This window comes from Magnolia sinica, chromosome 18 (genome assembly GCF_029962835.1).
Source record: "Magnolia sinica isolate HGM2019 chromosome 18, MsV1, whole genome shotgun sequence".
Lineage (NCBI taxonomy): Eukaryota > Viridiplantae > Streptophyta > Magnoliopsida > Magnoliales > Magnoliaceae > Magnolia > Magnolia sinica.
Genome location: NC_080590.1, coordinates 44,202,938 through 44,218,859, shown reverse-complemented (window position 1 = coordinate 44,218,859; position 15,922 = coordinate 44,202,938). Strand labels below are relative to the sequence as shown.

Below are 15,922 nucleotides of genomic sequence, written 5' to 3'. Positions count from 1 at the left end.
CCTTCATGCTACGTAGCTCATGAAAGTAGTTTTAAGTCACATGTAGCTTATGCTACATGTTAATTTGCACATGCTACACACTATGTAGCCTATGTTACATGCTATGTAGCTTGCACTATATATATATTGCAAGTTACACTACAAGTTATTCCTTTATCTTTATGCTTAATCTTTGGCCTATTTTTCCTATTATTTAATGCTGTGTTTGGTTGCATCAAATATCACGTTTCATTAAATTGCATTAATAATCAATCTAGTTTGGTGCAATGAAACTTCATGATATTTGGTTCAACCAAGGGCAACCTTGATAGCATATCTAAAAGTGGCGTGTAGCTTATGTGTCACACGTCACTGGGATGAACGCTACACTACATGCTATTCACTATTTAAAACACTGCCACAATTTGATTTGCACTGGTAGATTGACTCGAAGTTTACATAAACTGTTTCATCATGGCTATCTTTCTCTACAGGTTGCAATTGTTGTAGCACATGAACTTGCACATCAATGGTTTGGAAATCTTGTAACAATGGAATGGTGGACACATTTGTGGCTTAATGAGGGGTTTGCAACATGGGTATTGCTCATGGGTTCCTTCATCTTTGACATTAGTGCTGGGTTGACAGCATAATCTCGCGAATGATTAAGTGAATTGCTGTGTTGCAGGTGAGCTATTTAGCAACTGATTGCTTGTTTCCTGAATGGAAAATTTGGACGCAATTTCTTGACCAAACTACTCAGGGCCTTAGGCTTGACGGGCTTGCAGAATCACACGCTATTGAGTTAAGAAGCATTAAACACGGTCATTATTTCATTTATTTGATGTTGTGTTCTTAAGGAACCATAACCTCTCATTTTCTTTTGAATAAGATACTTTGGTATAGGTTCTGGATTTTTGTATGATCATGCTTGTTCTAGAAACTTAATTTTGCTTGTGTTGTTGTACATAATTGGGCAGAGAGCTATTTGTAAATGCAGGACTACATACCCTTAACAGTATGCAACTTTCACTACTCATACTAACTAGCTAATGGAAATCATTGAGCTTACTAATGAAGAATAGGTCATGATGCAAGATATATGTCGACATGCATCAGTTCTTTAGAAAAATGGTATGATAGCTAGATGTGAATTTTCCCCCTTAAGATTCAACAAATATCAGCCCATGTGACTAATTTATTTGCTAGTATGACTGACGATCCATATGGATCAGCTGTATCATGGACTGCGACTTCAATTTTTTACCACATTTTGAGCCTTTTCTCTGAGGAAGGTGGGAAAAAAAACATTTTGAGCCTACGTAGCAAAATTTGTGCATCACGAACACTAATGGAAGCGTAGATTGGCAGTTACTAATGGCACTTCTCCTTTTCTTTGCTTTATTTGCTGCATTTCCACCAAAAATTGGCACAGACTACCATATCATGCATTTCATTCTCTTTGGCAGTTTACATGATTTGGGTCCACTTACGCTCCCTTTTTGTCAAACTCAATGTCTTGTGTAAATATATAAGGAATATATGTGCGCGCGCGTGTGCATTTGTTGAGTTTCAAAGTGACTTATGTTTCAAGTTTGAGATAGGAGTAGTTTAATGTTGGAATGCTGGAGAAGGTTTGTAGGCTTGTAGTACAAATTTCATGACAGTGTATCTCGACCACAGGCTCTCTCATATATTCGTAATCTGATATCATGATGGTTTATTGTAGACTTGCAGTACGTGTTTCACACACAATTCTTTGCACTACAAAGCTTGCAAACCTCAAAAAATATTAGACATGTGAAAGTAAAGTCAATATGGTTCAAATTCATGTTGAGCATTAACATCAGTTTATGGCACAAATAATCTGAACCGAAGAGAGGAGTGTTGGTGGACTTGGATGTGGTGGAAAGAAAGTGGAACCTACCTTCGTTTTTCCCCTTTTCTTTTCCTTTCCCCCCCTTCTTTTGGGCGTGTGTGGTATAGGTGTGCAACTTGGGTCGGGCTTAACCTGAACCCAACTAGCCCAACCTGAAATTTTGGTTGGGCTGGGCCGAGACCAGGTTGGGCTCGGGCAATGAGACCCAAACTAAACCCAATCTTGATTCTATATTAATAATGCACAATTAGTGGTTACTAATAATATATTAATGTCTATATTAGTTTTTTTTTTGGATATTCGAGATTTTAAATTCTGAAATGTGGAGCCAAAATCCCTTGATTAGTGGGATTAGCTAATTTCCTGGTTAACATCCTATGATTGGATATAATTAGTATTTACTAATAATGGATCAAGAGATTATCTAGTGGCTTATGTGCATGGATCCCTTCCCATGCACCTAGTTGCATATGGACTTGTAGGCATGAACAATTGTTGTATGTGAAGAGGCCTTTGACACTCTTAGATTTTTACACAAGCTAGAAATGGGACGAGGAAGAGGGACTCGAAGAATGGAAATGATAAAAAACTCACTTGTATTGAATATTTCTTACTTATTGCATTATAATGAAGCCCTCCACATGTGTATATAGGTCATTGGGGTCCTTTCTACTTTTTTTTTTTTTTTCATTTAATGAGATTCCACCTACCCCAAATACCCATGCCATTTCCCATACGAATTTAAAAGTATGAACTTTCTTGGTGACTCTCTTGAAACTTCTATCCTTACAATGTTAGTTTTCCACACTTTTACAACTTTACAAAAATTATGTTTATTTTTCAACAACACTCCTTAAACATAATTTTTTTCCATCAACCATTTCAATCATATTTATTAACTTATTGAAGATGTTGGCTTTGAGGGGTTTTGTGAAAATGTCAGCAACTTGATCTTGTGACTTGACGAAAATGAGCTCGATCTCCTTGTTCCTCACTTGCTCTAGAATGAAGTGGAAGCGAGTGTCGATATGCCTGCTTCTCCCATGAAATACAGGATTCTTTGCTAAGACAATGGATTCCTTATTGTCGACGTAGATCTTTGTAGGCTTCTCGTAATGCATCTTAATCTCTTTGAGAAGATTCCTTAGCTAAATCACATTACATATCCCCGATGACGCGGCTACATATTCGGCTTCACATGTTGAAAGAGTAACAATCGGTTGCTTCTTTGATTCCCATGTAAAAGCAGTTTCTTCAATGTAAAATACAAAATCAGAGATGTTTTTTCTATCATCCAAGTCTCATCTCTAATCACTGTCTGAATAGCCTATAAGTTGAAAGTCTTGAGATGATGAATAAAGCAAACTATAACTCCTTGTACCGTTTATGTACCGAAGAATCCTCTTAACTGCCTTAATGTGAGAGAATTTGGTTCTTCCATGTACAAGCTCACTAGCCCAACTCCGTGGAGAATGTCCGGCCTTGTGCATGTCAAGTATCGAAGACTTCCGACTAAACTCTCGAAAAATGTAGAATCCACTTTTTCTTTGTCATCATACTTTGTCAACTTGAGACCATATTCCATGGGTGTGCTTGCCGGCTTGAAATTGTACATATTGAATTTCTTGAGAACTTCTCTTGCATAGTCCTCTTGAGAGATAAAGATTCCATCATCCATTTGCTTCACTTCTAGGCCAAGAAAGTATGATAGGAGGCCGGTGTCCATCATTTCAAATTCTCAAACCATCTGATGCAAGACATGAAATTCAAATATGATGTGCGAGATTTTAGGCTTAAGATCACTTTAGTTCAGAAACAATTACACAAATTCCATATCCCACATGAAAGTCCAAACATTCAATTAAGGGGAATCTATGCAGGTCCAGGCCTACACATGGTCGGGCTGGATCAATAAAAATTATGAACCAAACGATACTCAAAGATAAGAAATAATCATCCACACATGCATAGTAAAACGTCCCTAATCCAAGGGATTCACTAATTTCAACTCAAGGAATCCTAGGGTGAAAAAAAGGGCAAATAAATTAAAGGTAATGCAATCTAGGGTTAGAGTTTATGAAAATAGGTATGAAAATGGAAAAATAAGAGAACCTGAATTGGGAGACAAATCCCGCGGGCGGACAGCGGGCCAAGGGTTAGCGCACGTGCGCACTAGCTTGGCTGCACGTGTGAGCGGGTCCCACACCCGGAAACCGATTCCTTGGCCCTGGTCGGCCAGGGGTGGGCTCCAAACCCCCAAAGTTTCAGGGCGATTCGAGCTACGGGCTGTGCGCGGTGCTCCGCCGAAGTTTTAGCTTTTCTGCAGGACCAGATTCTGGAAACTGGCTGTAGGGAGAAGATCTGCTGCAAAACTGATGGATTCGAGGTGAGGATGGCTGTAGAAGGTGAGATATATGGATAGAAGAGGGTAGGGGCAGATGGGGATAGATGTGGCTTCGTACCACGATAGTTAGCCCTTCGAAAAGGGAGGGCTTCACATCCACTTAAATTTTTCTATAACACGGAAACTTAGAGAGTAGAAAAAAACTTACAGGAATTTTTATTAAACTTCAATGAATCAAAAGAACTATAAGGGGTGCCTATTTATAGGAAAAACCCTATACCCCAAAACGCGCGCCATGTGTGCAATCTATTACTTGGCGATGAAGTAAACCAAAAGAAAAACTAACTAAACAAATCTAAAGCGTTCATGATATTCTAAATAACATAAATAATTAAAACCTAAAATATGAACTTAATCCGATTAGTGGGCCCCGATCATAAGATCCCATGATGGGCTTTACTTGATTATCGGGCCCACTCCAAGGAACCAAAGCTCCGTCTTCTAGCTAGGGGGCCCTCCTTGGACGTCGTTATCAATCCAGATCAACGGTGGGGCCCTCCTTCGTGCGTATGGGGGGGGGGGGGGGGTGCGTGCGTGATGCCCCCATCAACTCTCCCCGGCGACAAAGATTTCACCACTGACGAAACAAAACTCCTGAACCTCTCTAAGATGTTATGATCGAGTCTCTAAAGCTCCTCATCCGTGAGCCACGTGCTGTCTAAGGCTGGGCGTGGCTTCCATTTAACCAGGAACTTCTGAAAACCGCCATCCGACGTGGAAACTATCTGATGGTCCAGGATATCCTCTATTTCCTCTCTGGGTGTGTGAAGGCTATGTATGGGAGGTAGAGGCTGGGAAGAAAGGTCGGGAAGAGTAGGTATGGGAGGTAGAGGCTGGGAAAATGGGCTGGGACGGGTAGGAATGGGATGTGGAGGCTGGAAAAATGGGTCGGGAATGGTAGATATGGGAGGTAGAGGCTGGGAAAATAGGTCGGGATGGGTAGGTATGGGACGTAGAGGCTGGGAAGATGGGTCGAGAGGGGGCCATGGATAAAGGGAAAGGTCTGGGGAATTAGGATGGTTAGGCAAAAGGCTGGACAATGCGTCAGTGACCCCTTTAAATGCAACTAGATCATCCACATTGAATGTGGAACTAATTCCCATGGAGGGTGGAAGATTTGCCACATACACATTAAGACTTTTGTTTTATAATTTTGAAGGGTCCAGCGCTACATGCGTGTAACTTACGAACGGCCCCCGGAGGATACTGCTCGGGCCTGATGCGGACCATTACAGAGTCTCTTACATTGAATTCCTTGAAACATTTATGCTGGTCTGCAGAAAATTTGTAATGTTCATTACGAGTAGTGATCTTCTGCCTGATTTCTTGATGCCATAAATGAATGTGATGTACAAAAGACTCTGCAGGCTCTGACGGCCTATGGGACAGTGACATAGGGACAAGATCAATAGGTTTCTCAGGTTTATAACCAGTAATGACTTCATAAGGACTGAGACTTGTGGATGTATCGACAAAACTATTAAACGCAAACTCGGCTGTAGGTATTACGGTGTCCCATGTTCTGGTGTGCTCTATATCCCTTCTAGGGGGAGACTCGTCTGGTAGATCATCAGGATAGATATCACGAAACTCATCCACTACCGGAATGACTTCAGTGGGTAACTCTATACTAGCCTCTGGTGCACTTTCTCTAGCCACAAGGCTGCACATGTTGTACCTCTCAAAATAGTGGTCTTGATGTCCCTCATGGAGTGGGTGCATGGGTGCACGCCCATAACTGATTCCTTAGCCAACTCCATTCATTCGTCTATCCTCCTCGCCACCTGCCTAAGATTGGACATCCACCCCAATGGTGGGGTTTGTCCCGGCGGAGGCCTTTAGTTGGGTAATGCGCACATCAAATTGATCAAAGCGTTGGTCTATATGTTGTTCCCAGTGCTTACCCAAAGACTCAAGCTGCTGGAACAATTTGTTTAATGACTCTAGCAGTTGCTCCATGTTTAGTGTAGGGTGCAAGCCAAAACCATGACCCGTACGTGTGGGCATACACTTGCTAACTCCTCCTAAGGACTTTATATGATGATTATATGCAACTAAATAGGACTAAATGATCCTATAAGACTCTATATGAGGGAAACTACGCAGTGCTACTAAAATCCAGCAACATAGTTGTCAAAATAAGGGAATAACAGAAAGTTACATCAATGTGAATTGCTAACTTCCTGCTAACAGAAATTTCAGCAACTAATATCAGGGACTCTGGTCTTCTAACAGCTATATGTGATGAACTGGATGCATGAAGGACTCAAACAAACTAATCCTAACATGTAATGTATTCCCCTATAAGAACCCTAAGCTCTGATACCAAATTTGATGCAGGACATGAAATTCAAATATGATGTGCGAGATTTTAGGCTTAAGATCACATTAGTTCAGAAACAATTACACAAATTCCATATCTCACATGAAAGTCCAAACATTCAATTAAGGGGAATCTATGCGGGTCCAGGCCTACACATGTTAGGGCCGGAAATAAAAATTATGAACCAAATGATACTCAAAGATAAGAAATGATCATCCACACATGCACAGTAATCAGTCCCTAATCCAAGGGATTTACTAATTTCAACTCAAGAAACCCTAGGGTGAAAAAAAGGGTAAATAAATTAAGGGTAATGCAATTTAGGGTTAGCGTTTATGAAAATAGGTATGAAAATGAAAAAATAAGAGAAAACCTGAACCGGGAGACAAATCCCACGAGCAGACAGCGGGCCAGGGCCTGGCGCACGTGCGCACTAGCCTGGCCACACGTGCAAGCGGGTCCCACACCCGGAAACTGATTCCTTAGCCTTGGTCGGCCAGGGGTGGGCTCCAAACCCCCAAAGTTTCAGAGAGATCCGAGCTACGGGCTGTGCACGGTGCTCCGTCGAAGTTTCAGCCTTCCTACAGGGTCAGATTTTGAAAACTGGCTGTAGGGAGAAGATCCGCTGCAAAACTGATGGATTCGAGGCAAGGATGGCTATAGAAGGTGAGATATATGGATGGAAGAGGGTAGGGGCGGATGGGGATAGATGTGGCTTCACACTACAGTAGTTAGCCCTTCGAAAAGGGAGGGCTTCGCATCCACTTAAAATTTTCTACAACTCAGAAATTCAGAGCGTAGAAAAAAAACTTGCAGGAATTTTTATTAAACTTCAATGAATCAAAAGAACTACAAGGGGTGCAACCTATTACTTGGCGATGAAGTAAATCAAAATAAAAACTAACTAAAGAAATCTAAAGCGTTCATGATATTCTAAATAACATAAATAATTAAAACCTAATATGAACTTAATCCGACTAGTGGGCCCCGATCATGAAATCCCATGATGGGCTTTACTTGATAATCGGGCCCACTCCAAGGAACCAAAACTCCGTCTTCTAGCTAGGGGGCCCTCCCTGGACGTCGTCATCGATCCAGATTGACGGTAGGGGCCCTCCTTCATGCGTACGTGCGTAGAAGTGGCGGCGTGCGTGCGTGCGTGATGCCCCCATCACCATCGATTCCTTGAACTCCTTAAACATACTTGGATTATCTCATGTGAAAATCAAGTCATCCACATATAAGCAAACAAGCAACATATCTCCATTTTCATTCACCTTAGTATAAAGGGCATGTTCATATAGGCATTTGATAAAATTATTTTCTTGAAAATTATTGATCAATTATACTATTCCATGCCCTTGGTGCTTGCTTCAAGCCATTTAAGGCCTTTTTCAATTTTAAAACTTTATTTTCATGCCCTTTCCTAACATAGCCCAATGGTTGCTCCACATAAACATCTTCTTCAAGATAGCTATTCAAAAAGGCGGATTTCACATCAATTTAAAATATTTTCCATTTATTCTGTGCAGGTAAAGAAATGATCAATCTTACAGTTTCTAGGCTAGCAACAGGAGCGAGTACCTCATTATAGTCAATTCCAAGTCGTTTATTATACCCTTTTACTACCAATATTGCTTTGTATCTTTCATCTTCTCCTTTCACATTCTTCTTTGCCTTGTATATCCACTTGACTCCAATTGCTTGTTGCCCTTTTGGTAGAGTGGCTAACTCCCATGTGTTTTTTCTCTCAATCGCGTTGATTTCTTCATCCATGGCTTCTTTCCACCTTTTATCTTGTATGGCATCTTCAAAGCTTACTGGTTCACAATAAGCAAAGAGATAAAATAATGTAAAATTATTTTGATTTTCCGTTGCCTCATAAATCTCCCGTAGGCTCCTCATGCGTTTTGGCCTTTCACTTGAACTTCTTTCAGATGAAGATGACGATGATAGCTCACCACGAGCAGATGAAGTTGGAGATGAAGCCGGAGTAGCAGGCATTCGTGTTACTTGATCATCTTCTTCTTATAGAGGAAACATGTCACAATCTTCTTCTTTTGTAGTCCAATCCCACATGCTTTCTTCATCAAACTCAACATCTCTACTTGCAATCATTTTTTCATTAGTTAGGTTATACAATTTGTAGCCTTTCGAGCAAACATCATAGCCAAGGAAGGTGTAGTTTGCACTCTTGTCATCTAGCTTGGATCTCTTTTGATTAGGCACATGTGCATAAGTGATGCTTCTAAAAATCTGCAAATGTGAAACACCTTCCACTCCATACTTCCTGTGGTGTTTTGTTCCACAACACTTCTTGTGGGGGAACAATTCATCAAATAAACCACACAGTCTACTACTGCCCAAAATTCTTTAGGCATCTTTTCGCTCTTTAACACGCTTCGGGCAATGTTAATAATTGTCCTATTCTTTCTTTCGACCACCCCATTTTTGTTGAGGCGTGTATAAGACTGTTAAATGATAGCGAATCCCATGCTATTCACAATATGCTTCAATTTTTTTATTTTTGATATGAATTCACCTCTATCGGATCTCATGGCTTAAATATGTAATCCACTTTCCTTTTTAATAAAAGCCTTGAATTTCTTGAAAGCACAAAAAACTTAAGACTTTTCTTTTAGGAAATAAACCCAATTTTTTCCACTGAAATCATTAACAAAAATGAGAAAATAGTCGTTCTTTTCAAGTGAAGGAGTGATAGGCGCCCACACACGTCCGTATGAATGAGTTGTAGTGGCTTTGTGGTTCTTCTTGATGCTTCTTTTTGAAAGCTTCTTCTAAAATGTTTGCCAAGTAAGCAACCTTCACAAAGTTGATCCGGATGATCAACCAATGACAATACCTTCACCAACTTTTGCTTGGATAATAATTTTTTCCATCCAAAATTAGATGCCCAAATCTCAAGTGCCAAAGCCATGACGGATCTTTCAAACAATTATACAAACATCTTGCGACATCACTTTGAATATTCAACAAGAACATCTTATTTTTTGACATTGCCACATTAGCAATCAAATTACTTCTTCGGTCTTTTATTAAAATACCTTTTCATATGAATATCATAGCCTTTCTCTATGAGTTGCCCCAAGCTCAATATATTGTTTTTCATATCGGGCATATAATAAACATTAGAAATAAATTGACGATTTCCATTTCTCAAACAGATTAGGATTTTACCTATCCCTTCTACTGGAATTTTATACGAGTCTCCAAATGTGACGTGGCTTCTTGCCGATTCATCTATCTCGACGAGCATGCTCCTTATCTTGCTTATGTGGTTGCTTGCCCTGGTATCAAGATGCCCCTTGTTTTTCTTTCCACTTTCATCACCTTTAGAAGCCAACAATACGGTTGACTCTTCATTTTCATTCCTTTCAACATAATTAGCTTTCTCTTTAACATGGTTAGTAAGACTTCTCCATTCCCAATCATAGCGGCCATACTTTTTACAACCAAAACATTGAACTTGCGATATGTCTTGAGATCTTTCATACCATGGCCTTTTGAAATTTCCTCTTCCGAATCCTCATGTGGGATGAGAATTTTGACTTCTTTCTTTGAAGTTGTAGATGCATCCTCCTCTTCACTTCCTCGACCACGGTCTCGTCCTCAACCTCTTTGACCTTTAGAATCTTCTTGGTCATCCTTCAATGTGAGCTTTGTTTGAAGTAATTTCTCAAATGGCTTTTGCTTCATCTTATTAATTCTTTCTTCATGAGCTTGTAAAGATCCCATGAGTTGATCAACGGTCATGGAATCCAAATCTTTTGATTATTCAATGGCTACAACAACATAGTCAAACTTTGGATCTGAAGACCATACGATTTTCTCCACCACGCAAATTTCACTAAAGTTTCACCATTTCTTCATAATTGATTTGCAATAGCCAATACTCTTGAAAAATAATCTGAGACTAATTCTAACTCCTTCATATGCAAAGCTTCAAACTCACCTCTAAGAGTTTGGAGATGCACCTTCTTCAGTTTATCGATTCCTTTAAATGAGTTTTGTAAGATGTTCCATGCTTACTTTGAGGTGGTGGCGCATGCGATCTTCTAAAAAAACGACCTCATTCATTCCTTGATAGATGAGAAAGAGAGCCTTCTTGTCTCTCTTCCTTGCATCTTGTAGAGTCTCTCTTTGATTCTGGGGCAACGCGGCTTCATCTTGTGGCTCGACGTACCCCTTCTCAACGATCTCCCGTACATCTTGAGAGCCAAGCAACACCTTCATTTGGATACACCAATTCTCGTAGTTGTCTTTGGTGAGCCAAGGAACTTGAAACGGCATCATCCCATTCTCCATTTATGGACCTTTAGCTCTGATAACACCATTTTGTATGTGAAGAGGCCTCTTAGATTTTTACACAAGCTGGAAATGGGACAAGAGGAAGAGGGACTTGAAGAATGGAAATGGAGAAAACCTCACTTGTATTAAATATTTCTTACTTGTTGCATTACAATGAAGCCCCCTACATGTATATATAGGCCCTTGGGGTCCTTTCTACACTTGTCTTTTCATTTAATGAGATTCCACCTACCCCAACTACCCATGCCATTTTCCATATGAATTTAAAACTATTAACCTTCTAGGCGACTCTCTTGAAACTTCTACCTTTACAACGTCAGTTTTCCACACTATTGCAAATTTACAAAAATTATGTTTATTTCTCAACAAATATAACATATGATCTATCTGGACAGTCCATTATGTCCAGTCAACTCTTCTTTGACTACTATGCAAAAATTACATCATTCGAATAGTTTGGACTTTGGAGTCAACCTATCTCTTGTGAAGGATCTTTCCATCCAATTTTCTAGCCACTGATTGGATGGTTTAAATCATCCAAGTGCAGGTGGGACCTAACGGACGGTCGAGATAGGTGATGTGGATGCTAACGAGTCCAAAGTGCAGCCAGGTGCATGGAAACATTTCCATACACTTAGTCCACGAGACCAGCTCTCTTTTATTAACACCAGTCTAGTAGAAAAGCTCTCATTCACACTTTGGTAGAGTGTGATGGATGATACACAGCACTTGAAAAAATACGTATAAATTGCATGGTCGGGATGTGAACTTTTCAAATTAAATCGTCCAAATTGTGGGCCCCTATCTAACCGTATCACTGAACCAAAAATTAGCCTTCTTTGATTAGCAGACTATCCAAACAGTTGACATTTATTGGATGGTTAAAAATGAAAATATCCAAGTCTTGTTTCAGCAAACAAGTCTCTGCAAATCAGAGGTTTGGATTGTTGTAACAATCTGGTTTTGGGCTTGTAGCTTTGCGATACTATCCCACAATTTAGTCGGTTCAATGTGAGTTAATGTATGACTGTGTATTAAGTGTACAATTTCTAAGTTCCTATGCATAAAGTGTCATATGCGACCGGAGTACCAAGTATGCCTTTTTCGGCGATACACAATTAGTCAACTATGTATGACAGAACACTGGATTGAATAGGAAAAATTTCCTATCGTCTCTCCAAATCTGCATCTCTTTGCTAGACGGAATAGTTCCCTATTATATCTCGGGCTTTAATATCGTTAGGTTTTCCTATTAAAAGTGAGCAGGGAGTATTTTGGAGTTTTATGATGGGATTCTAAGGAATGCACTCAAGGACCTGCCCCTTGCAGTGCATCCTGTATTCCTGTAGAAAGACGTGTGTGTGTTTATTTTTCATGTGAAGTACTATACTCCTTTGTTATTATTAATAATATGAGGTTAGTCTCATTAGAGTAATCTCTTCTTTTGCTCTCTCTCTCTCTCTCTCTCTCTCTCTCTCTCTTTCTTCTCCTCTTCTTTCTTTTCTCCTCGGATCAATAATCAAGTTTTTTTTTTTTTTGAAAGATCACTGATCTGTATTAAGAAACAGCAAAAGACAAAAAGGAGGAGAGGGGAAGCTGAGAAAGCAAGCCCATCTAAGCTCTAAGAAACAAAATTACAAACCTTAAGACTGTCTACTACTGTGGCCCATTCAATAATCATACGCTTGGCCTTACTAGCTATACTCTCGGCTGAGTGCGCCCTATCCTGAAAACATCTTTCATTCCTTTCTACCCAAACACACCACCAAATAGCGATTATAGCTATTCTCCATATCCACTTTTTCTGCTTTTCCAGTCTGATCCCATGCCTAGCTTTTAACAGAAGATCCACTGAAACTGAGAAGCACCAATCTATACCGAACCGGGAGAGAAATTCAGACCATATGAGATTTATAAAAGGACAATGAATGAGCAAATGATCCACTGTTTCTTCTTGCTCCATGCACAACAGACACACGTTTACCAAAACCATGCCCCTTTTTCTACCCAATAATCAAGTTGACTTGGTTATGAAAAAAAAAATTCAAGTTTTTCATTTTGGGGGAATGTAAGTCCATATGAGTAGACCAATGCATGCATAAAATTATCTTGGAAATGCGAAAAGCGATATGACATTGGCTTTTTCCATTTAAACAATATAGAAATGCCAAAATGATTGCAAGAAAGTGGTGAGGTTAAACTTAGGGCTTATGATGATATTTATCATAGATTGGGGACAAGAGAAGGTGAGTAAGATGTCTTCAAACTTTCAAAAATGAGAGAGAGAGAGAGAGAGAGAGAGAGAGAGAGAGAGAGAGAGAGAGAGAGAGAGATGCTTTAAGACTTAAGAGTAGGAAAGGTTTTTGGAACAGATGGTATAACAATAGAGGTTTGGAGGTGTATGGGAGATACTTGGTTATTTTTGTTGACAAAGAAAATACTAGATAGAGAAAAGTACTGTTGTACCTATTTATAAGAATAAAGGAGACATGTTGAGTTGGAGTAACTATCGTGGGATTAAACTCATGAGCCATACTATGTAACTTTGGGAAAGAATGATTGAGCAAAGACCAAGGCATGAGATGAATGTATTGGAAAATCTAATTGAAGCTATTTTCCTACTTAGACCATTGATGGAGATTATAGGGAGAGGAATGATCTCCACATGGTCTTTATTGACTTATAAAATGCTTATGATAGGGTCCCTACCAGGGTGTCCCATATCGGTTACGTATCCGGCCATAACGGTCGATACGTAACGGTAACGGTGGGGTTCGTTACACGATACGGGGGCGTAATGGGCGATGCCCCGATTTTGCTATCGTAACGGCCGTTAGTGACCCATAACGGCTGTTACGGGCCTTAAAAAATAGGAAAAAAAAAAGAAAAAAAATACTTAACCTTTTTTTTTTCTTTCTTTCTTTTCTTCTTCTTCTTCTTCTTCTTAGGAAGCTGTGTCTGTGGCTTGCGGCTCTGCTGCGGCTGCGGCCGCGGTGTTCTCCTGCTGCTGCTTCTTCTTCTTCTTCCTCTCTCTCTCTCTCTCTCTCTCTCTCTCTCTCTCTCTCTCTTCTTTCCCTCTTTTTTCTTTTCTCTTCTTTCCCTCTTTTCTTTTCGGTTTCCCTCTGTCCCTTTTTTTTTTTTTTTTTTTTCCGGAGGTGTATCGCGCACCAGCTGGAGGTACATGTCATGCTAAGATGAGCGCTGACAGTCCTCGAGCTCCGAGTTGTACGAACGGTTCAAAGGAGATCAAAGTTACGTGGGCTCCACAGTGCTGTATTTATTATATCTACACCGTTCATCTATTTTCAGAGATCATTTTAGAGCACCACCAAAAAAATGAATTATATCCAAAGATCGTCTGGACCATATCAAAAATAGCGGCGGAGATAATGATTTTCACCATTAAACAATTCGTAGGGCCCACCGTAACGTTTATTTTCCATCCAATCAGTTCAAGCCTTAAGATGAGCTCGTCAAATGAATGGACGGTTTAGATATAACACATGTCAGCTTGATCTAAAACTTTTGTAGCCCCCAATAAATTTTTAATGGTGAACTTTTAATTATTGTTGTTTCTTATAGTGCAGTCCACCTGAGCTTTGGATATGCCTCATTTTTGGGCTCATGCCCTAAAATTATTTGGCAAAATGGATGGACAGTGTGGATATAACACATTCATCACGGGTGGGGCCCCAAAAACTTTGACACGTGTGCTACACTTCACAATCCGAGTCCCGCCTAATTCGGGCCCTTAAAAAATTGTACATGAGACATATATTAACTTAAAATTTACCAATTAAATTATGGACTGCAATTGCTAACTCACAATGCCAAAATCAAATTGTTTGAATAGTTTTAATTGTTAATTTGTGGACTTTTATTTTTAAAAATAGGGCCTTTTTATTTTTTTCATGATTCACTATCCAATAAATGTCCACCAATTCATAAGTGGGATAATGGCAATAAATTGCATGAATTTGAGGCTAATTTGGGGCATAGATTGGTCCTCCAAGTCAGCCCCAAATTGGCAACGCCATCTACTTGAATTTAATTTCATGTTTTTTAAAAGAACTATTGGGAGAAATGATATCAAATTGTTAAGTATATAAATTAGATATTTAGAAAATTAAATATATGAATTTTGTAGTCAAATTCAGGTTACCTGGTTCAAAAATTAATCAGACAGTCTGATACAACTTCTCACCAAAGAGTGGACCGTTACACCACCATAAACATGTTCCAATTTATAAATGAATGCATATTTGGAATGCTTAGAATATTCCGGATTTAATCCATATTTTTTTGACAAAAATTAAAAATTAAAAATTGCACCGTTACGGGCTGTTACGCCCCCATATCGTCGTTACACCCCCGTATCCGTATCGGTTTCGGAGGGCATCGTTACGCCAACTGATACCGATGCGGGATACCTTGGTCCCTACTAGAGAGTTAATCTGGTCAGTGTTGGGAGATAGGAGTTTCAAGAGGATATATTAACATGAATAAACAAATGTATGAGGGAGCAATAACAAATGTGAGCACCACTAGTGGAGAGACAAGTGAGTGCCTAATTACTATAAGAAGAGACCCCATGATGTATGTTGTTTGTAGATGACATAATTTTGATTGACAAGATGAGGGAGGGCGTAAACATTGTTAGATTTATGTAGTGGTGTTTAGAATCTAATGATTTAAGATTAGTTGGACTAAAACAGAGTATATGGAGTGCAAGATTGGTAACAATAGGAGTGGGAACAAGGAATTAGTAAAGATTGGTGATGAAGAAGTTTTCCAAAATGACCTCTTGCAATATCTTGGGTCAGTAACCTATTAGAGTGGAGAGATTGAGAAGGATGTTGCCCATAGAATTCAAGCGAGGCGGAAGAAATGGAGATGTGCCTTTGGAGTTTTATGTGATTGTCATGTACCACTCAAATTGAAAGGGAAATTTTATAGGATGGCTACAAGACCAGCCATGCTTCATGGGATAGAATGTTGGACAGTTATT

At 39.6% G+C, this 15,922-nt stretch overlaps 1 protein-coding gene across 3 annotated transcripts in view; it reads left to right on the top strand.

Annotated features, from left to right (window-relative positions):
• Window positions 1-15,922, top strand: part of LOC131233550 (aminopeptidase M1-like) — an 81,945-nt gene that overhangs the window by 6,330 nt on the left and 59,693 nt on the right. For all 3 annotated transcript variants that reach the window (XR_009165276.1, XM_058230306.1, XM_058230305.1), the window contains exons 7-8: window positions 474-578; window positions 668-784. Coding sequence is in view for 2 of the 3 variants with exons in the window: in XM_058230306.1 (XP_058086289.1) it covers window positions 474-578; window positions 668-784 (222 nt within the window). In the remaining variant the exon portion in view is untranslated. The remainder of the gene's footprint in view (window positions 1-473; window positions 579-667; window positions 785-15,922) is intronic.